At 39.1% G+C, this 24,521-nt stretch overlaps 1 protein-coding gene across 35 annotated transcripts in view; it reads left to right on the top strand.

The window, feature by feature from the left end:
• The window catches only part of LRIG2 (leucine rich repeats and immunoglobulin like domains 2), a 153,660-nt gene extending 133,285 nt beyond the window's left edge, over positions 1–20,375 (top strand). For 31 of the 35 annotated variants that reach the window (XM_038562311.1, XM_038562322.1, XM_038562321.1 and 28 more), the window contains 7 exons: positions 245–408; positions 6,411–6,731; positions 7,807–8,088; positions 9,456–9,905; positions 10,506–10,670; positions 12,635–12,925; positions 15,095–20,375. In XM_038562311.1, coding sequence (XP_038418239.1) covers positions 245–408; positions 6,411–6,731; positions 7,807–8,088; positions 9,456–9,905; positions 10,506–10,670; positions 12,635–12,925; positions 15,095–15,321 — 1,900 coding nt within the window. In that variant the 3' untranslated portion in view covers positions 15,322–20,375. Of the gene's footprint in view, positions 1–244; positions 409–6,410; positions 6,732–7,806; positions 8,089–9,455; positions 9,906–10,505; positions 10,671–11,823; positions 12,572–12,634; positions 12,926–15,094 lie in introns of those variants that run through there. The other 4 variants (XM_038562312.1, XM_038562314.1, XM_038562330.1 and 1 more) reach the window with 3 other exon arrangements.
• The last annotated feature ends 4,146 nt before the right edge of the window (positions 20,376–24,521 follow it).

Raw genomic sequence — 24,521 nt, 5'->3', positions numbered from 1 at the left:
TTAGTCTCCTTTAATCTAAAATGGGTCTCTTACCCTTGTTTCACCCCTTTTCTTGATGTCTTGCATGACAGTGACATATTTGAGGAATCGAGGCTGACGATCTGAATTTGTTTCCTTCTGGTTTGATTTAGGTTGAACATGTTTTAGCAAGAAAAATGCATGGGTACAGTGTGCAGTAAACTTTTAATGGTGAAGAAACAGAATAAAACATAAAGGGTACTTCTTTTCTTCTTTATTTTTGCAGGATTCTGAACACAAGCAGTTTACTCTGTGACTGCCATTTGAAGTGGTTGCTTCAGTGGCTGGTTGATAATAACTTCCAGCATTCTGTGAATGTAAGCTGTGCACACCCTGAATGGCTGGCAGGGCAAAGCATCCTGAATGTGGATCTGAAAGATTTTGTTTGTGGTTTGTATTTTTGTTTTAAAATTTTGTATACTACACACTTACTATCTTTAAAAAATTATTTTCTTTTATTATTATTTTTTCATCATAAGTTTATTATTTAATCTCCATCTCCTCTTTACCTCCTCCTCCCACCCACCTCCCACCTAGTAACCATTAGTTTGTTCTATATAGTTAAGTCATTTCTTGCTTTTTCCCGCTTTCTTTTTCTTTGCTTGTTTGTTTAGTTTCTTAAATTACACATATCAGTGAAATTTTGTGGTATTTGTCTTTCTCTGACTTATTTCACTTACATTATACTCTTTAGCTACATCCATGTCATTGCAGATGGTAACATTTCATTCTTTATTATGGCTGAATAATATTTCATAGTCTGTATATATTGTATACATAGTATGTATATATGTATACATTTTCTTTATCCATTCATTTATAAATGGACACTTGAGCTACTTCTATAATTTGGCTGTTGTAAATAATGCTGCAATAAACCTAGGGGTGCCATGTATCCCTTTCAGTTCATGTTTTTGTAGTTTTTGGGTAAATACTTAGTGTGGCTCCTGGATTGTAGGGTAGTTCTATTTTTAATTTTTTGAGGAACCTTCATACTATTTTCCTTATTGGCTGCATCAGTTTGCATTCCCATCAACAGTGTAGGAGGGTTCCGTTTCTCCACATCCTTGCCAAAACTTGTTGTTTCTTGTATTTTGATTTTAGCCATTCTGATACACATAGGGGTGCTATCTCAGTGTGGTTATGGTTTACATTTCCCTGATGATGAGTGCTGTTTAGCATCTTTTCATGTATCTGTTGATCACCAGTCCTTTTTTGGAAATGTCTATTCATGTCTTCTGCCTGTCTTTTGTTTTTATTTTTTTTTTTAATTTTTTTAAAAGACTTTATTTATTTATTCATGAGAGACACAGAGGGAGAGAGAGAGAGGCAGAGACACAGGCAGAGGGAGAAACAGGCTCCACTCAGGGAGCCTGACGTGGGACTCGATCCCGGGTCCCCAGGATCACACCCCGCCCGGGCCGTAGGCAGCACTAAACCGCTGTGCCACCAGGGCTGCCCATTCTGCCTGTCTTTTTAAAAAGATTTATTTATTTATTTAAAGAGAACATGGGTGGGAGGAGCAGAGGAGGGGAGAGAGAATCTCAAGCAGATTCTGCACTGAGCATGGAGCCTGATGCAGGACAAGATCTCATGATCCTGAAATCACTATATGAGCTGAAACCAAGAGTCAATCGCTGAACTGACTGTGCCACTGAGGCACCCTTGCTCATTTTTTATTGGGCTATTTGTTTTGGGGTATTGTGTTGTATCCGTTCTTTTTATATTTTGGTTATTAATCCTTTATCGGATATGTCATTTGCAGAGATCTTCTATTCAGTAGGTTGCCTTTTAGTTCTGTTGATTGTTTCCTTTGCTCTGTGGAAATTTTTTACATTGATGTAGCCCCAGTAGTTTATTTTTGCCTTTGTTTCTATTGCCTCAAGAGACATGTCTAGAAAAATATTGCTATGGGCATTGTCAGAGAGATTATTACTGCCTGTGCTCTCTTCAAGGATTTTTATGGTTTTAGGTCTCACATTTAGGTCTTTATTCCATTTTGAGTTTATGTTTGTGTATGGTGAAAGAAAGTGGTCCAGTATCATTCTTCCACATGTAGCTGACCAGTATTCCCAACACTATTGAAGAGACTTTTTCCCAATGTATATTCCTTTGTTGAAGATTAATTGACCATATAGTTCTAGGTTTATTTCTGGGTTTTCTATTCTAGTCCGTGATCTCTGTATCTGTTGTTATACCATATTAATTACTACCACGTTGCAGTATAACTTGCACTCTGGAATTGTGATATCTCGTTTTGTTTTTCTTTGTAGATTCCTTTGGCTACACGAGGTCTTTTTTGGTTCCATACAAATTTTCAGATTGTTTGGTCTACTTCTATTAAAAAATGCTCTTGGTGTTTTGATAGGGATTGCATTAAATGTGTAGATTTCTTTGGGTAGTATAGACATCTTAAAAAACAAACAAACAAACAAACAAAAGACATCTTAACAATATTTGTTCTTCCAGTCCATGAACATGGAATGTCATTCTATTTCTTTGCATCATCTTTAATTTCTTTCATCAATGTTTTATAGTTTTAGAGTACAGATTTTTCACCTCTTTGGTTAAGTTTATTCCTAGATATTTTGTTGTTTTTGGTGCAGTTGTAAGTGGGATTGTTTTCTTAATTTCACTTTCTGCTGCTTCATTTTTCACATATAGGAATGCAACAGATATCTGTACATTGATTTTGTGTCTTGCAGTCTTACTGAATTTATCAGTGGTAGTGTTTATTTAGGTGGAGGCTTTAGAGTTTTCCAAATACAGTATCATGTCATCTGTTAATAGTGAAAGTTTTACTTCTTTCTTACCTATTGTGCCTTTTATTTCTTTATGTAATCAGATTGCTGGGCTAGGACTTCCAGTACTATGTTGAATAAAAGTAGTGAGAGTGAGCATCCTTGTCTGATTCCTAACCTTAGGGGAAAAGCTCTCAGTTTTTCACCATTGAGTAGGATGTTAGCTGTGGGTTTTTCATATAAGGACTTTAGTATGTTGAGATATATTCCCTCTAGACCTACTTTTTGAGGATTTTTATCATACATGGATGTTGTACTTTGTCAAATGCTTTTTCTGCATCTGTTGAAATGATTATATGATTGTTATCCTTTCTGTTATTGATATGGCGCGTCACATTGTTTTGTGCATATTAAACAACTCTTGCATCTAGGAAATAAATCCCACTTGATAGGGGTAACTTGATAGGGGTAATAAAATCCCACTTGATAGGGGTGTATATATTTTTTTGACATATTGTTGGATTCAGTTTGCTGATATTTTGTTGAGGATTTTTGCATCTATATTCATAAGAGATACTGGCCTGTAGTTCTCTTTTTTTTCTGCCATGTCTTTATCTGGTTTTGGTATTAGGGTGATATTGACTTCATAGAATGAATTTGGAAGTTTTCCTTCCTCTTGTATTTTTTAGAATAGTTTGAGAAGAATGAGTATCAATTTTTCTTTAAATGTTTGGTAGAATTCACCTGTGAAGCAGTCTGGTCCTAGACTTGGTTTTTTGAGAGTTTTTTGGTTATTGATCAATTCCATTGCTATTAATTGGTCTGTTAGAATTTTCTGTTTATTCCTATTTTAGTTTTAGTAGGTTATGTTTCTAGAAATTTATCTATTTCTTCTAAGTTGTCCAATTTGATGATACATAGGTTTTCATAACATTCTGTTACAATTATTTATTTTTTTGGTGTTGGTTGTCATTTCTCTTCTTTTCATTAGTAATCTTGTTTATTTGAGTCCTCTTTTTTTAATGAATCTTGCTTAGAGGTTTATCAATTTTATTGATCTTTTCAAAGAACAAGCTCCTGGTTTCATTGATCTGTTCTATTTTATTTTAGTTTCTGTGTCATTTATTTCTGCTCTTGTTTTTATTATTTCCTTACTTTTGCTAGGTTTAGATTTTCTTCTTTTTCTAGCTCCATTAGGTATAAGGTGAGTTGTTTATTTGAGATTTTTTTTTTTGCTTCCTGAGGTAAGTCTATATTGCTGTAAACTTTCCTCTTCGAACCACTTTTGGCTGCATCCCAGAGATTATGGACTGTCTTCATTTTCATTTGTTTTCATGTAATTTTTTATTTCTTCTTTGATTTCTTGGTTGACCCATTCATTGTTTTATTTATTTTTAAAGGTTTTATTTTGGGGGGTACCTGGGAGTCGTAGTTGATTAGGGGTCTGACTCTTGGTTTCAGCTCAGGATCTCGAAGTCGTGGGATTGAACCCCACTCAGGCTCTGTGCTCTGTGCAGTCTCTGCTTAAAGATTCTCTTTTTCTCCCTCTGCCCCTACCCCACGTGTACTCTTTCTCTCTCTAAAATAGATAAACCTTGGGATCCCTGGGCGGCGCAGCGGTTTGGCACCTGCCTTTGGCCCAGGGCGTGATCCTGGAGACCCGGGATCGAATCCCACATCGGGCTCCCGGTGCATGGAGCCTGCTTCTCCCTCTGCCTGTGTCTCTGCCTCTTTCTCTGTGACTATCATAAATAAATAAAAATTTTTAAAAAATTAAAAAATAAATAAATAAATAAATAAAATAGATAAACCTTAAAAAATAATTTATTTTTAAGTAATCCCTATACCTAACATGGGGCTCAAACTCAGAACCCTGAGATCAGTAGTCAAATACTCTACTGACTGAGCCAGTCAGGTAGCCCGACCCATTCCATGGCTTAATAGCATGTTAACCTCCATAGGTTAACCTCCATAGGTTGTGCTTTTTAAAGATTTTTTTCTTATGGTTGATTTCTAGTTTCATAGTGGTGTGATCATAAAAGATGCGTGTTGCACACTTACCGTCTTAACAACAGAATTTTTAAAAATTAAACCAGAGTGCTTTCAAACTAGCATATCTATTTCCATTTTTCTGTTTTTCTCTTCTCATATTATGTAGATTAAATTTTGTATTCTTTGGCCTAATACATCATAAACAGTTTTTTCCTTTGCGTGATCATCAGTGATCATTTTTAATATCAGTATAATGGCATCTTTATGAATGAAGCCTTTCCCTTTTAGGGGGTTGTTAACCATAGAATACATACCCAGCAGTAAGATAACTGAGTCAAAAATACATATATTTTTTAAGTTGATCTTAAAAAGTACTACCAGGTATTATCCATAAAGATAGCCCTTGTTTATGTTGTCACCAGCAAGGTATGAATGCATCGGTCATGTTGTTTCTATTTTTGATGTAGTTTCTTAAGACTAAAGTGATGGCAAAATTTTGGAGTTTTTTGGGGGGATGTAGGGGGAGAGTCATGAAAAGTTGTCATGATTCCACTACTCATAATTTCAAGTATATATCTATATTGTTCTTTCTCAGCCTAGACATTTTTTCTTTATACTTAAATTTCCTTTGAAGTAGAATAACTGATTCCTAGCTTTAGGCAGTAGAACTTTTACATCAGTGTAACTGTCTTGCAGATCACTAGTGTCTGATTGTTTAGACATGCATATATTGCCAGATCTGTTTTTATAATCACTTAAAGATACTTAGAACACTTGGAAGTTCAAGCCCACAAAATACTTACATTGTTTTTACATATAATTACATAGTATTATTTATGAATCTGTACTTTATTAGCCAGGCCTAAGCCTATCTTCAGTTGGACATTTAAGATATTTGTAATTTCTATTTTAGGTGGGAGTTATACACATACAAAGTATGTTCAAATGATATTTTATTTTTTTTTAAAGATTTTATTTATTTATTCCAGAGAGAGAGAGTAGAGAGAGAAGCAGAGGGAGAGAGACAAGCAGATTTTGCTTGAGCATGGAGCCTGATGTGGGGCCTGATCTCAGGATCCCAAGATCATGGCCTGAGCTGAAACCAAGAGTCAGACACTTAACCTACTGAGCCACCCAGGCACCCCCAAGTTAATGTTTTATTAATAAGTATACCCTGTAAAATATAAATTTATAATTGCCCTTTTCTATATTGACACAAAAAAGATAATAGGTATTATTATATATATGTTTATATATATAATCTCTACATATAAACAAGAGCTAATACAATTAGAACTTGTTTTGAAATTTGAATATAGATTTTTCTTTTTTCCCAGTAACTGGTAATACTTAAGTACATTCTAAGAATAAGTAACCATAAGTGATAGTAGAGAGCATGCTTAAACCTTGAAGTCTGAAAACCTGGGTTCTCATCCAAGCTTTGCTGGGAGCTCACATTGACTCTGAATAAGTCATTTCACCCTTCTGGGCCTCATTTTCCTTATCTTTCAACAAAAAGGAATTGGATTCTAGCCCTGTAGTCTGTCAATCTTAATATGCCATTTTGTAAACCATACAAAACAATTTTACGTTGTTTCAAAATCTGTAGAATCAAAAATAAATAAATGACTTGGCTTCTGCCCCATTTTTTTCTCTTAGATGATTTTCTCAAGCCACAGATAAAAATGCATCCTGAAACTACAATTGCTCTAAGAGGCACGAATGTGACTCTGACGTGCAGTGCAGTGAGCAGCAGTGATTCACCCATGTCTACTGTGTGGCGCAAAGATGGTGAAATCCTGTATGACATCGATATTGAGAATTTTGTTCGTTATCAGCAGCAAGCTGGAGAAGCTGTAGAATATACAAGTGTCTTACATCTGTTCAATGTGAATTTCACAGATGAAGGAGAATATCAGTGCATCGTTACTAATCACTTTGGTTCTAATTATTCTAATAAAGCCAAACTGACTGTGAATGGTAAGGAATTCTCCCTGATAGTTTTATAGTTAGAAGGATTTTTCATGTTCAGTTTTTGAACCACTTAGCCAAGAAAATGAGGCTAAGCCTGACATTTGAGGAGGGAGTTTTACTATTTTGTCTTTAGGGCTATAATAATGTATAGACTGGATTACCGTTTTCCCCAGCTATGAATTGGTTGTAGGTAAAGGGGATTTCCATGGCCTTAGAAGATAGGCTGCTTTCCTTGTTATTTATGCTTTTGGAAAAATTCTTCTGAAATTCTCTGTTCTTTCTAAAATCATAATTCTGTTCTGAAAACTATGAAATTTATTCCTGACACTGTTCACAGGGCTTTGTAATAGAGTATGTAGGACATTTCTGGGTACAGTGATCATTATCATTGTCTAAATGTAGTCACACAGAATCATTTTTGCAATTAATGCTCTTCTTCACTGTGATTGTAAAAAAGAACTTCTCCAAAACAGTTTAATTAATCAATCACCTATCGAATTGAATCACTAAAACATTTTAGGTTTTGTACACCCAAAAGACTTAACTTATGTCTTACTCTGTTGTTTTATGAGATTTTTTGAAGGTATAAATGTTTTGTATTTTATTTATATATTTTTTGGTATAAATTTCTTTAGCATTCATTTGTCATGACAGCTTTGTAGATGTTAGTTTGGAAAGCACTGTTTAGTCTCTTAAATAAGAGAGTTGTAATAAATAGTGGGTTCTAAAATAACAGAGTTCAGAAAGGTTTGTGGCCTCCTGCCTTTCCTCTCCCCATCAGAGAGATCAGATCATGTCATGTGTTCTAAGATAGTTTGTCATCACCGTACTCCATGTACTCTGAGGTTCAGAAAGAAAAGATGGCCTCTGAAGTTGGATTTACTGTCAATCCAGAAAGCATGCCTGAAAGAAATGGAGTATTGTAACAGTTGGTATTTTGCCTAATAGATTCTCTCATTTGTGTATGTATGTAAACGCGTGTGTGCGCGCGCGCATGTGTGCGTGTGTGTGTGTGTGTGTGTGTGTGTGTGTATTCCCCTCTCACCCCACCCACTTTGTTTCATAATCTTTCTTGGAACAGAGATGCCATCTTTCCTGAAAACGCCAATGGATCTTACTATTCGCACTGGTGCCATGGCCAGATTAGAGTGTGCTGCAGAGGGGCACCCTGCACCTCAGATTTCCTGGCAGAAAGATGGTGGCACTGACTTCCCTGCGGCTCGAGAGAGACGCATGCACGTCATGCCTGAGGATGATGTCTTCTTCATTGCCAACGTGAAAATAGAAGACATGGGAATCTATAGCTGCATGGCACAGAACATAGCTGGGGGTCTCTCTGCAAATGCCTCACTCACAGTATTAGGTATGTGTACTACCCCGTGGGTCCCTGATTTCATTGGAGCCTTTTTATTAAGGGGCTTCTCTGGTCTTAATGGCAAAAAGTCTAAGTTTGAGACTTTAGTTGTCATCCTTATATCTTTGTCACTATATTTTGCCAATACATGCAAGGGTTATGTCAGCCTGGGATATTAGTGGTCAGATAACTGAAGTCTGGGGAAGTAGTGATGGCAGAATTAGAGATCTTTATCACATGAATTGGACACTGAAATCCATTTATCCTGCTATATCTCCTGGAAGGTTTCTAGTCTGTATATGTTTTTTCTGCTTTTCAGCAGTGAGTTTGCCGTTGTTTTATACTGCTTCACACACAATTTAATTGTTTATTGTTTTTCCCTTAGTTCATTTTTTTTTAAATTTGACGTACAAAAAAATGACCATCTTCTGGTTAGATTTCCTGTTCTCCTTCCAATGTGCTCCTTTTTTTTGATCCTGTGTTCTAGCAAAATAAAATGTCTTTTCCCTAAAGAGTTCCTCTGACAAGCCAATTTTTTTCTTATGAGAATGCTTTTCATGGGACTCAAATGGCAGATTCTGCTTTCTAGTTCTCCATTCCCCTGAATGTTAGGTTTTTTAAGTTTTTGGTTTGTGTTATTTACTTGTGTAATCAGAAGAATAAGTGTTTTAAAAACTTAGAATGTATAGAAAATTAGAAAAAGGGAAAGTCACTGAAACACTGTTAAAGATTTTGGCATATTCTGGACTTTTTTTAAAACACATTTTTATGTAATTTTGTATAACTATTTTTTTCCTCTGAAATATTATTACTTTACAATGGTTACTCTGTCATTAAGTCTTCAAAAACTGTCATGTGCCTGTACCATGGTTTACTTACTCCTTCTCCTGCTAGATTTAAAGATCTTTTTCCTATATTTTTAAAAATTACAACTAATTTCAGAATAAACATCTTCGTGTATAAATCTTTGACTTCCTTGTTTAGGATAGCTTGCCCAAGGTGGAATTAGTGAGATAAGATTTTTTAGGCTTTTGCGTTTCTAAAACACTGACTTTTAATCTTCCCACAAGTATATGAAAGTGCTTACTTATTTTTTCTAAAGATTTATTTATTTTAAAGATGTGAGAGGGGGAAAGGGAGAGAGAGAGAATCTCATGCAGACTCCTTGCATCATGTGGAGTCCAATGCAGTGCTTGATCCCAGGACCATAAGATTATGACCAGAGCTGAAATCCAGAGTTGGCCACTTAACCCACTGAGCCAGCCAGGCACTCCTGAAAGTGCTTATTTATTGCATGGTCACCTCATTTATCTAATTCAGTAGGATTTAAGAAATAAAACTGTTTAACATGGTTTTTTTATGCATCTTTCTATTAGAGACACCCTCATTTATCAGACCCCTGGAGGACAAGACAGTAACCCGAGGTGAAACTGCAGTATTACAGTGCATAGCTGGAGGGAGTCCTTCCCCTCGCCTCAACTGGACCAAAGATGACGGGCCACTGCTGGTGACAGAACGGCACTTCTTTGCTGCAGCAAATCAGCTTCTCATCATTGTTGATGCTGGCCTGGAAGATGCAGGGAAATATACCTGCATTATGTCTAATACCCTTGGGACAGAACGTGGTCACATTTACCTAAATGTCATTTCATCTCCCAATTGTGACTCTTCCCAGAGTAGCATTGGGCATGAAGATGATGGCTGGACCACAGTTGGCATTGTCATCATTGTTGTGGTTTGCTGTGTTGTGGGCACCTCTTTGATCTGGGTCATTGTTATTTACCACATGAGAAGGAAGAATGAAGACTATAGTATCACAAACACAGGTGAGTGGTACCCAATTGACACCTATGGCTTGTACTTGAGTCAGGAACGTAGTATAGGATTTATTGTAAAATATAAAAAGCTATGAACTTTGACACTTTATGTGTGGTAGGAGGAGTTTTCTGTTAAAATGTCCTACTTCCTTGGTATAATGGAACCTCTCTGATGAATAATTTGAAGAATTTATAGACAGTGCCCCAAAACTTTGCTCTTATAAACACATTACATGTGCACCTTTTTTCTTTAATGCCTAAAGCTCATTTCCATCCTAGCTTCTCTGTGGGGGAAGAATGGAGCCCTTCTGACTGGGATCAATCTTTCATACCCCTCCCCTGAAATCCTGAAAGAGAAGAGGCTCTGTCGATAGATTGTGAAAGTATGTGTATGGATAAGATTTCAGACATTAGGTTTTGCCTCTTTTAGTAGTACTTTTAAAATGAAACTTTGAAAAGAATTTCAGCGAGAAATAGTTTTTTGGGGAAATTCTAAGACCTGTTGAGTTCCTAGGTGCTTAACATTTCCTGGCCAGTAGATGTATCAGAGTGAAGCACATTTGCACAATAGTCTTCTGAGTGTTGCCTGACTTTATTTGAAAGTTACAGATCTCTCTTTTACAGAGGAGCTTAATCTGCCTGCAGACATTCCCAGCTACTTGTCTTCCCAAGGAACACTGTCGGAGCCACAGGAAGGCTACAGCCACTCTGAGGCAGGCAGTCATCAGCAACTTATGCCTCCTGCTAATGGATATTTACACAAGGGCACTGATGGTAAGGACTCTTGGTTGTATATGCTTACGGTTACCACCTATTCTGTTGAGTTTATTTTTCAGTGTATGGTTTTCCCCACTAACCTGAGGCAACATTTTTTTTTTTTAAGATTTTATTTATTCATGAGAGAGACACACAGAGAGAGGCAGAGACACAGGCCCCATGCAGGGGAAGCCTGATGTGGGACTCGATCCCAGGACCCCAGGATCATGACCTGAGCCAAAGGCAGATGCTCAACTACTGAGTCACTCCAGTGCCCCGGCAAAGTTTTTTAAAAAATATATTTTACTTATTTATTTGAGAGAGAGGGAGAGAGTGAGAACAAGCAGGGGGAGCAACAGAGGGAGAGGGAGAAGCAGGCAGCCTGCTGAACAGGGAGCCTGATGAGGGGCTTGATCCGACCTGAGCCGAAGGCAAATGCTCACCTGACTGAGCCACTCAGCCAGCAACCCCCTGAGGCAACATTCCAAAGTAAGATACTCAGTGAAAACATTTGGCTCCATGCAAAATCAGATGGAAGTTGACTGAAGTCTTAACAGAGAAGATCATCTGACAGAAAGGAGAAACACATCCCAAAACAAAGGAGTGGTATACCCAGCAACACTCCCAAACCGAAGTATTCTTGTGAGAAGGAGATGCTCTAGAAACTCTTTTGAGGTGTCTTATTTTTTTAAGGCATGAGTATTCTTCAGACCATATCCAGGAGAGGTTTGTGTCTCCTGACAGGGGCTACTCACTGAAGTTTAAAAGGCAATGATGATTCTCAGTATATGTTGGAGAACTTCAAGGAGATACAAAATTTCCTAATTAAATGAACCCAACTTCTCAGTACTATTTCTCTCCCCCATTCCTCCCTTCCCACAGGGAGTGACAGAACTCAGGGAGGTGAACTAGGGATAGAAGAATTGGGTTTGATTCCTAGTTCCTGCTTCCAGCTCTGGGACCATGAACAAGTTACTCAAATCTGAGCTTTAACTTTGTCATTTTTAAAATAAAGAAGCAGTATTTTATAAAGCACTTCTCAAGATTCTCACAGATCCTTTCAACAAATCAGTGTACTACTTCAAATACTGTATAAATGAAAGGCCTTTTCTATTTGTACAGAGATTTTTTTAGGCTGAGCATTAACAGAATTTATCTGTTTAATGGATAGATTGGATTTTATTTTGGCTTTCCATGGAAAGAAGGGTACTTCTGGCTTTTAAAAGAATCTTTAAATGCCTCTACTCTTTGAAATTGGTGGGAAAGAACACTGTCTTCTGGGTCAAACTAACTTCGGGTTCTAACACCGTTGCGTGATCAAGAGTAAGTTGCTTGCTCTTTTATTTCTCACTGTCTTTTCTCTCTTTTAGCAGTTTTCAAAGCACGTAACAGTCCTGGGAGCTCCTTATTAAACTTTACTTCTGCCAGACTACTCACATATGTTAGGTCGGGCTCTTGGCCATTAGAGGCTTCCTCTAGGGGAACTCTTAGCAATGAGTGTTGCTTAACCCCTTGGCTCATGAAACTAATGCAGGTTTTGTGAAGTGAAGTCATCATAATTCCTTGTTCTCTGCTTTAGTTTGCTTAAGCCGAACATGTGTCTTGTAGCACAGTGCAGCCATGTCTTGGTTCCCTTGATTTGGGCATGATCTTATCCAGACTGGACAGCGATAGTTTGATGTAGCATTCAAGAGCATTGGGCTCTGGAGCCAGAGTGCCTGAGTTCAGATTTCAGCTTTGTCTTTGAGCAAGTTCCCTAATTTCTTTGTGTTGTAGTTATCCCATCTGTAAAATGAAGATAATAGTACCTACCTCATAGGGATGCTGTAATTCACAGAAAGACCTTGACACTTTACCTGATTTATCGAGTAAGTGCTGAATTGATGCCAGCTAGTGTGATAATGGTCATAGCTGGTGAAGAAAACTGGTGATCAGCAAAGCTGACTCCTTAACTGAAGGATTCTTTCCTGTGTTGTTATCAGGTGGCACTGGTACCCGGGTTATTTGCTCCGATTGCTATGACAATGCCAATATCTACTCCAGGACCAGAGAATACTGTCCATACACCTATATTGCTGAGGAAGATGTTCTAGATCAGACACTGTCCAACCTCATGGTCCAGATGCCCAAGGAGACATACTTGGCACATCCTCCCCAAGATGCCCCTACCCTGGAGAGCCTGATATTGGCAGCAGACAGAGAGATGGCTTCCTTTCCCACCAACCATGAGAGGATAAATGAGAAGAAACTTCCCTCCACACAGATGAGCAGTGGTAAAGGGCACAGTGTTTTTTGTTTATTTTTGTTTTTACTCTCACCTACTTGATTTTTCCTTCTGTCATATAAGTAGCACTCTGATTTGACAGGAAGCAAACAAATTGGTATAATAGAGTGATTAGTTTCTGCTAGCTGATGTAAACGAGAGCCAGAGATTTTCAGATTAGAATTATAGAGAAGTTGCATCTGTAGGATGAAAACAGCTTCTGTGGGAGTATCAAGATCACACTTAAAAATTCAGAAGCCACATAGAAAAAGCTTTAAAAAAAGCTTCATATAGGTATTAATTTTTTCCTCCATCTTTATTTAAATAATGGGGGTTGGAAATGCTGAGGATATAATTTGGTGGAGGTTTTTTTTTTTTTTTTTTTAATTTTATTTATTCATAGAGACACATAGAGAGAGAAAGAGTCAGAGACACAGGCAGAGGGAGAAGCAGGCTCCATGCAGAGAGCCTGACATGGGACTCAATCCAAGGTCTCCGGGATCACACCCTGGGCTGCAGGCAGCGCTAAACTGCTGCGCCACTGGGGCTGCCCTGGTGGAGGTTTTTACTGAGGAGGTGTAAAAATGATTTGGTTACTGTTCTATCAGGTAAATGTTGAACATCAGTATCACTTAGCCAGTGTTTGCTTTCGTCTGTGAGGCGTTATAATCCAGGGCCAGAAGTGGGGAAGCAATTGTGGGATAGTGGCTGCTCTTCCACATGACCCAAGAAAAGAAACACATGTCACATTGTGCAGATGAGGCATTTGGTAACAACTCAGTCAGTAAAACAAAACTCTTTCCAAACCCTGAAGGACACTACTGAGCTGGTCTTCCTGTCCAGGTTTTTCATCAGTTGTCACCTTCCTGTTGATCTAAAATGGAAGAGCACAGGAAATCGGGTGGGAGTGAGGACTACAGATGCTTCCAGGGATGGTTCTAGCAGGAGTAAATGATCTGACGTGGGACTTTTAGGATGTGCTCTCTTGTTCTTGATTAAGAGACCAAAGATTTCTAAAGAGGGCACACATCAGAGAAAAGTGTACTGTTGCTCACTGAAGTTAAGTCCCTTGTCTTTAAAGTTCAGTGTCTATGAAAGAAGTGCGCCAACACTTAAACCCGTGTTCCCATGTCCTAAAAGGGTAACACGTAAAAAGACTTTAAGTAGAACCAAAAATGCAGTGCATCCTTTTCCTAACAGTAGGGGATAGCTTAATTACTAATTTGGTCTATAACTGAGGAAATCAGCATATGAGTGCTTTGGTGCATTGCTCATTCCTACCTGGGGTGCTCTAGCTCCTTACTACTCAGAGTGTGGTCTCAGCTTCAGCATTACCTAGGAGCTTGTTAGAAATGCAGATCAAGTTTCCCACCCTAGACCCAGTGAACCAGAGTCTTTAACAAGATCCCCAAGTTATTTGTATGTGTGTTAAAGCTTAAGAAACCCTGCCCTACCTTACTTTTCACATGGGTTTTGTTTTTATTTCTGAGCGTTTGTTTCCAGAATGTTTGCCTAACTTTTTCCAAAATGCATCCCCATGAATTTATTATAGCTTTCAGCAAATATTATTTGGGGAAAGAGCTCACACACCACTGCAGTAGATAAGATGAATGAGAAATGCATATTTTTGAAACCAAAGTACACATAATCTAATTTAAAATTGCTGCTTTGAGTTGTTATTTTGTTTTAGAATTATTGGTATTCTAGAAGCTGGAGGGAAATAGTTTATTTTTAAAACAATTTTTTTAACATATGCATTTGTTATTTAAAGCTGTAAAGGCTGTGTTGAATCAGTGATTTTTGTCTGTATCATGCAACTTTCACTACAGTATGGATACTATTTTAGTTTGTTTCCACGTGTCTGAAGAATTTTATTTTTAAATTTTAGCAGCAGAACCACTAATAATAGATGAAAGTGGAGGATGTATTGCATGGTTTCAGTAAATAATTGGTTAAGATTGCTGAGTAGAAGGTCTTGAAATTCCATGGTTCCAGGTTCTATTTTGTTTCCTTTTGTTAAATGTTGCTAAGAAGATGGGAGTATATATTTGCTCTCAATGTCCTTATTTAAGGAGTATTGGGTATCTATTTCTGGGGGGATTTGAGTAAAAAATAATTAAGTTTTAAACCATTAATTTTGAACTTCCATTTGCCCTTGATCATTGTCTTTCATTCTCAGAAACATTGCAGCGGCCTCTGTGGAACATAAGCAAAGAACTAGGCCTGCCTCATCCTCCGTTTTCCCAGCAGCCAGTCCTTGAGCGACCACAACTCCATCAAAATGAAGGTCTGGCAGAGAGTGGCCCAGACTGTTCCACTTCTCCCATGCCCTGTTACAGGTTGCACGACCACACTTTTGATTTTAGTAGGACTCGGAACATTCAGGATGGTGGAGAGGGCACATGAAACTCACTCCAGAATGAAATCTGAGCAAAGACTCAAGTTAGTTAATTTTGTATTTACTACCTCAGAGTTCAGAAGAAACCCTAGAGTCAGCATTTGCTTTACCCTGCCTACAATTACATCTGACCCCACCAAGGTGGGCCAGGCATTTGTTTGGGCTTACTCCTGATGAAGAAGGGGAGACGGCTGACAGAAATGGGTATATCTAATAAAATGTGTGCAGCACGGCAAAGGAAAATACAGGACAAACGTGCTTCCTGATGGTTCCACAGGGATGTGCCCAGCTGTGCGTTGCCTATTAGGGAGAGTCTTTATTGCTGCTTAACATGCTGGGTTGTCTCAACCTGCAGAATGATTCTGAGAAAACATCACTGTTCTAGTGTCTTCCAAGGAACAGAAATAACTCTGGAGCCCTCTGGGAAGTGTGTCTGGGATTCTTCAGTGGTTTTAAGCATCTAATTGAGACTGGCGCTTTGATATTCAAGGTCTTTGACAAGAATTCTGGACTTGATCAACTGTTACCACATTAAGGGGTTTTGTATTCTTGTGAATGATTATTTTTTTTTTTATCCCTGTCACCCAGGGATCCCATTGTAAATATATGTACATTTATAAATAATTTTTGTATTCATTCACCATATGTCGATGCATTGTAAATATTTTTGATATGCCAAAATTATATATAATATCCAGTTATAATATTGACAACAGCTTCTCAGACCACAGAATTTGTATAACGTGGTTTAGTGAACCTAAAAACTTTGTTTAAAGTTTTAAAAATGTGTTTGTTAAGGAGTATATGTATAGAGGCAGGATACTTAGTGATTTCATACACATAAACACACAGTCTTGGTGTAATTAACCACTTTCTTCATAACTAAAAGTTCATACATTTAGTCATTTACCATCTGTTTACAAGTGCCAGATAATATTACTTTTCTAGCATAAAAAGACTCAAAAGCCTAGCAGTCTTGTCATAGTCATGTGCACATGGACAAAGGAAAATTTCCTTTGGGAATATCTTCTTTCAGCAAAGTACTTAGTTGATGAGGAAACCAAAGATTGCTACTTTTCTGTTAATTTTTTTATTTTTTTATTTTTTTATATCTCTTCTACCAAGGCACAGTGTATCTTAAGAAGGGAAGAGTGCTTTTGGGAGTAAGTCAAATGTGCACAAATGCTTATACTCTAAAGCTTTAGTGTTTTCCTTGTTTTATACAAGTGATTATTTCAGCCAAAAAGTTCTCTTGAATTTCTGATAGGAAAAGCTTTATGTAAACAAAGGATTTAATACTCTCCTAGAATGTAAAGGACTGAAGTTCTTTTTTTTCTTTGTGCTTTCAGATTTCCTTACCTAGGCTATCAGATTCTGTCCTCTCAATTTAGTGAGTACCAGTCGCATACTGGATAACTTGCATCATTTAAATGAAAATATCTTTTTCTTAGTTATTGTGCATTTCAGGGGCTCTAGACTCACATATCTTTCCTTTTTGCCAGAAAGTTGAATTGCATACTAGTTTTCAATCTTAGCTTTTTCTCCCATAGGCAGTTGCATCGCTTTAGCTGTTTTGTACCACCAAGCCATTCGCTCTTTGCTTTTTTAAACTGTCGGCCTCTGTTTATTTTTACTTTGAACTTCTTAAATATCACTATTTTCCTATCTTCTCAACTTGTGGTTCCTCTTCTTCCTTACTAGGTTGTACTGTAATCTGTACAGGACTGACTTGGAATCAGGAGACCTGATTTTGTTCCCAGCTCTGCTCCTTACTGGCTGTGCAATCAGGGGCAAGTGTCTTCTCAGCCTGATTTTCTCATTTATGAAATGAGGGCATTCTGCTAGATGCTCTTAAGCCCTTTCCAGCTGTAACATTCTGTGAATCTGTGATCCCTCCAGGAACCAAGGAGGATTATGCTACTCTAATAAAAAGCTGCTTTCATGAAATGTTTGTTAGAGTAACAAGAGTGATGTTGCTTACTCTGACTTGAGCCAGATTCACTTCCTCCATAGTAGGAGGAACAGTGTAAGAAATACTCAGGAGGAGAAGAGCTATTCTGTTTTGAAACCATCTCAGTAAACAAGGAATCTTGACTCAATGGAAACTACCGATTGCTCTATAGAGCAGCAGGTCTGAATGCTAATGCTGCCACATGCCAGAGCAGCAGAATCATTTGAGGGGTGCGCAGTGACTGATTTGCAGCTAGCTTGTGACCCCTAACCTTTCAAATGTATCCACTCATACAGGTTATCTTGTGACTGTCCTCTCCTTTCACTCAAATTCTGACGAACTTTTCTTGAATGAAAAGGTGTAGTTAGAGCGAGGCTGCAGGTGAACATTAGCTGTCATGGGTGACAGGACTGCAAAGCAGGCTGTGAACCAATGTTCTAGGAAACTTAGACGACAGGAGTGCTGCCTCTGCTCTAGCAGTGGTCCTGCTCCTCCTATGACTGTCAGAATCTGGGCTCCTGAATGACCAGTTTCTCTCTAATGTCAACTCAAATGACTGAGATGTCCTTCCAGATGCCCTTAGCTTGCTGAAGTAACTAAAAGACTAGTCCAGAGTTTGTTTAAACGTGAAGAGCCTACCCCAGGTCTTAAAAAAATAAAAATAAATGTAATAAATTCTAATCTTAGGAGAAGAAATTCCTGAAGTTTTTCATTATTGCATGTTTTTGACCAAGCAGTGATTTTTCCCTCTACTGTAAACAGGGTTAGTGGCTCATCAGTGTTTTCCCAGCAATGTGATGTCTGCCTCTTTAATCAGGGACATTGCAAGCAAGGCAAACTAAGATGCCAAGAGAACTACTCTGCCCCTCACCCAGTGGTAATCGCATATCGGTAGGGTTACATAAATCCTCTTAATTTGTGCCCCTCTCAGGCTGATTGTTCAAGTCTACCTGGAAGAAATAGCATCTTCTTTAACTCACACCCTACTGGCACATGGTCTATACCCAAGCCTTTGGCTTTCTGTCATTCATTCAGCAGCTTCTAAAGCACTTTCCCTAGTTGTACAGGTTGCTCTATGGGATTCGAAGTATCAGAAACCCTCTAATGTGCCCTCTCACAGTGTTTTATGTGTATTTTTCTGAAAGGTAACTTTCATATTTAAAAATAGTTGCCTTCTCACTGCCCATGGTGGTGCTATAAAAGCAACAGTAAGACGTCAAGCAGCATAGACTCTGTTACCTATTTTCCTAAAAGATGGGAGATATGATTAAAGCCTTTAATTAAAGTGTTGCCAAGAAACAGGATTAGTCACTCTGTATTCCTGAGGATGGGTTATGTCTGCCCCTGTTCTGTGGGGCAGAACTTAACAGGGAGGTGCAGTATACACTTGCCAGTGATTCTGTATAAATTAATTCTCCAACAGGTTTGTCCGATAATTAGAATAATCAGCATTTTGTGGGAAAAGTACGCATGGAGGCTAAATCATTTTAGTAGCATTGAAGAAATGTCTACATTGAGAATGGAATGAGCAAGATGACTTTTAGGTCTCAGTTTTATCATTGGAAATTTCCAGAAGCAATCCAACAGTTCTAAAACTTTTTTCCTTCAAAATCCTTTATATGCCGTAAGTATAGAGCACTTAAGAAATTTTTTTCAGCTAAAGAGTTTTGGTTTTTGGTTAACAGAAGAAGCCTCTCCTGGGTTAATGGCTGAAAACATGAAAGTCTGGGCTTATCTAAAGTCTATAACTAGTTACACAAATGGCATTACCATAATAAAAACTTTAATAACTTATATATTATAACCCTCCTTTTTACTCTTTAATTTTTATTCCTGTTTCTTCTTAGCAGGACTCCAGTTGGAATGGGGTTGGAATTGTGGTGTTTAGCCTTTCACCCAGTATATAACTCAAGTGCGTTCTAGCCTTTTCCAGTCATTTTAATATCCACAGAAATTGGGCAGCCCCGGTGGCTCAGCGGTTTAGTGCCGCCTTCAGCCCAGGGTGTGATCCTGGGGACCCAGGATTGAGTCCCACATCAAGCTCCCTGCATGGAGCTGCTTCTCCCTCTGCCTGTGTGTCTGCCTCTCTCTGTCTCTGTTTCTCATGAATAGATAAATAAAATTTTTTAAAAAGTCCACAGAAATTCTAGGAGGTAATGGAGCAACAGAAGTAAATATACTGCAATTTTTTGCTATGTGCTCCATTTCTGAGTTTGCTTCTTAATGCAGATTACAGAGGTAATTGTGTGGGCCTTAAAAGGTTGAGCTGAGATTTTTGGCAACAAAAATGCAGGGAATGTCTCATTCTTCTATGATATGTTCTCTTTCCCAGTTCAGTCTGGCAGATGTCCTCCCCTCCTGCTTCTAACTTAGAACTGTTTTGTTTAGAGTACAGTCTAAACCAACATCAGTTAGCCTTCTTTTTTTTTTTTTTTTTTTTTTCTTTTTTGGACAACTGCCTGATTTGTTGACAAAAATAACTTAAGTTCTAAATTAAGAGATAATATTACAAGCTGCTCCATACAAAACAACACCTGCAAGCCCACGAATCATCTGAAGATTTTGTGGGTAATAAGAGGTAGGGATATATGTGTGTGTAGGGATATATGTGTGTGTCTGTGTGTATGAGAATAATATTTGGACGTGCTCCAAAGTTGTGTGTTGAGTATTTCTTAGCAGTCCTAATAATCTCCACCAATGGGTGGGGTGGGGTGATGATGAAAAAACAACTTGATTTGAGCCTGTTTTTAGATATAAAGAGTAAAGTGATCTTTTATCAACTCCCAACTGTTTTGAAAGAGAATTGATCATCAGGTGGTCAAGTGCTCTTGGAATATCTCTTGGCTACTTAAAGTGGCCTCTTGATCCATAGACTATTTCTACCTACTATTTCTTCTGTTCCCCCTTTCTCCCATCAGAGGACGTCAGTCTGAGCAGCCCTGGTACTAGACGTACCAAAAGAGAGTTATAAGCCAAGTTGTTCCGTGTGGTCCTTCCCTAGTATCTATTTATATTTTCTCACACATGAGAATGTATATTTTATAAGGCATGTGTTTGTCTACCTGTCTGTCTACTGTACTATGTCTCCAATAAAGCTAAAATACATTACGATTTTCTGGTTTTCTCTTGCCTGAAGTATAGGAGGGAAATGGTGCATTTTTAAGTCTGTGGTTCTTTGAGAGGGTCTCCAAATAGTTGTATGAGTCATTGCCTCTCTCTGGTTTCTGCTGTGTTTGAGTCCCGTACTATCTGGAGCCTGCCCCTGGAACACCCTTGCAGCTGTGGGCCGCCCAAGGGCTGATGCTGTGTGCTCTTCTTTGCCTGCCTCATTGTGTCCACCGTGATGCTAGATGCCTGGCAGAATGGAAACAAACACACTTAATAGTTCATTAGAAAATAAGTGCTTTTTACACAGGGAAGGATTTGAAGGCATATTGTTTGTTTCAAAATTAGCAAAATGTTTGAGGAATATCAGTATTCTGGTCAGCTTCCTCACTGTACTATATTAGGTACTATTTCTTTTGAGATTGTCAAAAAGCTCCTATTTTATTCTTTGAAGGCTGGGCCCACAATATTCCATCATGTACTTCTGCACTTTATGGGACACTTTCCACAGACATTCTCTGTTTGAATCTCACAACACTCATAAGATGTAGATTGGGCAGATCATTTGTAATCTCCATGTCTTTTGTGGTTAAAGAAATTGGCTCAGTGAGATTATCACTTAATGTCAAAAGAGCTTTTAGGTGGTAAAGCCAGGACTTGAATCCAGATTTTCTGACTCACATCCAGAATTTTCCCCACTGATACCTTTTAGTTTTGAACGGGGTATTGTATCTGTGGTCCTCAGAAATATTTGAATAAAAGGTCCTCTGGACATTGATGACGTCCAATATGATGAAGTTTGGACTGGAATGTACAGTGGAAGCTGATTTTTATTATATTCCTGATAAGAAAACAATGTATCTTTTTTTTTTTTTCTTACAAGGTGGAATGAAGAAAAATGCTGTGGTTTTATTGTATTTTTTTATTTGGAGGGGGATATACTGGAGCCCAAGCAGCCTCATCCTGCTAAGTTATTAGACTTGTTCACAGTAAAGTATTTAGAAGCTTGTAACCCAGCACTATGCTGCTTGAACTAGTGGCCATGGACCAGTACTTTTGTAAAATATAGTTAAGTGAATTTCTAGAAAAAATAAGACAAAATACAACCATATTTTTATTATAGACTGAATGGATATAAAATTACTGTCAAACTGCTGTTAAAGTTTCTAAATGTTACTCTTGATTTCTGTACTTTGTCATGGACCAGTAGCAGATAGTCTATGGGTAGGCACAGATCTGCAGACTGCTTTTTAGAGTAACCATGTCGTTACATGGTTATAGGTCATGATGGGGATTGGTCTTACTGATTTCTAGAGTTCTTTTTATTCTTGCTGGTTTAGAATGATCGAAACTGAGAACCAGACTTCTGTTCCTTGAGGCCTTCCTGACTGGAAGCAGTGACTTAAAACACCTTTTCAGCTCATACCTAAAGCTGCTTGCTTGCATGATGGGAGTTTTTGTAGCATGCGGTTTGTTTTCTAGTCCTGTTGTCCTCTGGCAAGATTCTTCGGTGGGGCTGCCTGTGGCTTTTGTTACTGGGGAAACCGTCATGAACTACGTGAAGAGGAAGAGGAAGCGGGTGGGCCATCACACTGAGAGGGCCATGGTCCGATACTGGGGTCTGATGCGGACTTGTGTAATCGCTGAAGTAAGGCTCCACTGGGGAAATTCCTGCTGCCACCTCTGCTGCTGTCTCTTAGCCAACCGAGCAATGTTTCTTGAAATCCCTAGGACAGAAATTTCTCACTTTATTTGGTTCACCGGCCATCACCAAGGCTAGTTGACAAAGCACTTGGACAAAAAGAAGCAAGTAGGAGGCAATAATCACAATTATTGCTAGGAGGAAATACTGCAGTAATAGCAAATACACTGTGCCCACCCCTTCCAGATACTGTTAACCACTTCAGCACTTGATCTTCACAAAAATCGCTTTGAGGAGATACTCTTTTCCCATTTTACAGCTGATGAAACAAGCAACTTGCCCAAATTTATATAATTAGCAAGCAACAGAACCAGGAGCTAGAAGTGATGCTGAAGTATTCCAAACCACAAGTTTTTTCCTTACGCCAAAGACAGGAAAAATGTGAGCTTTTATCACCTTTGTCCTTCAGTCTTTGTTATGGGTTGAATTGTGTGTTCCCCGAATTCAGATGCCGCAGCCCTAATCTCCAGGACCTCAGTAGGTGACTGGATAATGTCTTAAGGAGGTAATGAAGTTACAATGAGATCATCAGGGTAGGCCCTAATCCAGTATGACTGGTGTCCTTAGAAGAAGAAATTTCATCACCAGACATGTATGTTCACAGAGGAAAGAGCGTATGAGGGCACAGTAAGAAGGCAGCCACTTGCAGGCCAACCAGGGAGAATTCAGAAGTAATCAAACCTGCTGACACATGGATCATGGACTTCTAGCCTCCAGCACTGAGAAAAACCCAACTGTTGTGTAAGGCATCTCATTTGTGGTGTCTAAGACGGCCTGAGCAAACTAATGCAGTCTTCCAATAACCAGCTTGGCAGAATTTTCTTACATTCAGGCTGTGCGATTTGCCTGTGGTCACATAATCCAAAGCCCGCGTTCTAGATCTTCTGATCCCAGTCAGTGCTTTCCGTACTGCAAAGTCCTGGAGAGAAACTGGCAATGCAAATGCGGGGCGCTGGCCAGCTTACCTGTATCCCTGATGCACGCATGCACATCACTAGCCTCACCGGGATTCAAACAAAAGGTGACTGCAGCTCTGAACAGCGTTCGCCAGATGCAAGAAACCAACGTGTGTTTACAGGTAAGTCTAAGTTGAGTGCCTCTGGGAACAAAGAGGCAGGGCATTTGGAGCATTCGAGAGTAAGTGCCTTTAAGCTCCTATTCTTCTCTCCCAAGAAGAAGCCAGGTTTTTACATCAGTAAGTAGAATTCCATGCATGGAAGACTTGAGTTATACACCAGATCAAGCAGTTTGATTTTGTAGACCTTTTAAATGCTCCATCAAAGCCAATGCGAATCCCTCTGTCTCAAAAACGAGAAGGCATGTGGTGAAGGTCAGCAGTGAAGGAGGCTAGCTCGAATGATTTCTTCTGGAGGAGCTCCAGAGACAAGTGCAGGAGTGTGCATGTGCCAGAAACTGTGCAGAGAAGAAATCCAGTTGTCCAACAGTGAATTACTGCGGCTCCCAGGGCCCTGTTCTTCATACCTGTGACCTGCGGGTGGCTTGGGGACCACACAGATGTGCTCTCACTGAAGAGGGACTTTAAGATTCAAGTGTGCAGTGCTGAGAATTTTGGAGAAGCACAAAATCACAATTGCAGATCTGGAGAAAAAGCAGTGCATCCTGTTGGCAGGAGTTTTGCCTCCTGGGCCCCACCCCTCCACGAGCAAGGGCATCTTCTCACACCTTACTTGCCTGTCTCACCTGCCAAATGTGTCCTGTTTTCCTAAGGTCCCTTGAGCTCAAAAGACTACCACCCAGCAAGGTTAAAAGTTTAAAAATTACCTCCCGATCTTCCCTGTGGAAAGTCTCAGTGTTCCTCCCATTGGGAGCCTTCACGGGATTCCTTCTGTAGCTCTTGAAGGCAGGGCGTGTCTTTTAGAATACCTGTGGTTGAGAAAACAAACCTGCTTTCCTCTGTCCCCACTAAAGCCTCCAGTCCTGAATGTTTCCCTGCTTACTGCTCGACTTACGTTTCCGCAACCTCCCAGCCTAAAGAGTCTGGGCAGAGGAAGCAAGAAACCGTGAAGTCCTGAATGTGCCACTGTGGTGGAGATCCCCACTTGGGGGGGTCTGGGACACCTAGCCAGAGCATGAGGATTCCCTGCGGTCAGCAAAATTTGAGTTTCCCTGGGCCCTGCATTTACCATATGGTTTTAAAAGTACGTGGTTCAGAGGACTGGCATTGATGTAGAACAGAGCCGGACTACAACCCGCCAGACCTTACTACTCCTATCCCTTGTGGGAGCTTAAGCCTGTTCCTTAGGTCCTTTGTGCCACATTCTCCTCATTTGTACAGTAGAAATAATCAGGCCTACCTATTAGGGTAGTTGAGAGGATTAGACGAGCTAATGCATACAAAGTACTAAGCATGGTGCCCAGCACAGTGCTCAGTAAGTTTTGGCTGTTGTTAGCTTGACTCAGGGGACTCAGGATGGAAAGCTCCCCCTGCC

Source organism: Canis lupus, chromosome 17, assembly GCF_011100685.1.
Source record: "Canis lupus familiaris isolate Mischka breed German Shepherd chromosome 17, alternate assembly UU_Cfam_GSD_1.0, whole genome shotgun sequence".
In the NCBI taxonomy this organism is placed as follows: domain Eukaryota; kingdom Metazoa; phylum Chordata; class Mammalia; order Carnivora; family Canidae; genus Canis; species Canis lupus.
This window is presented reverse-complemented; position numbering and strand designations above follow the sequence as displayed.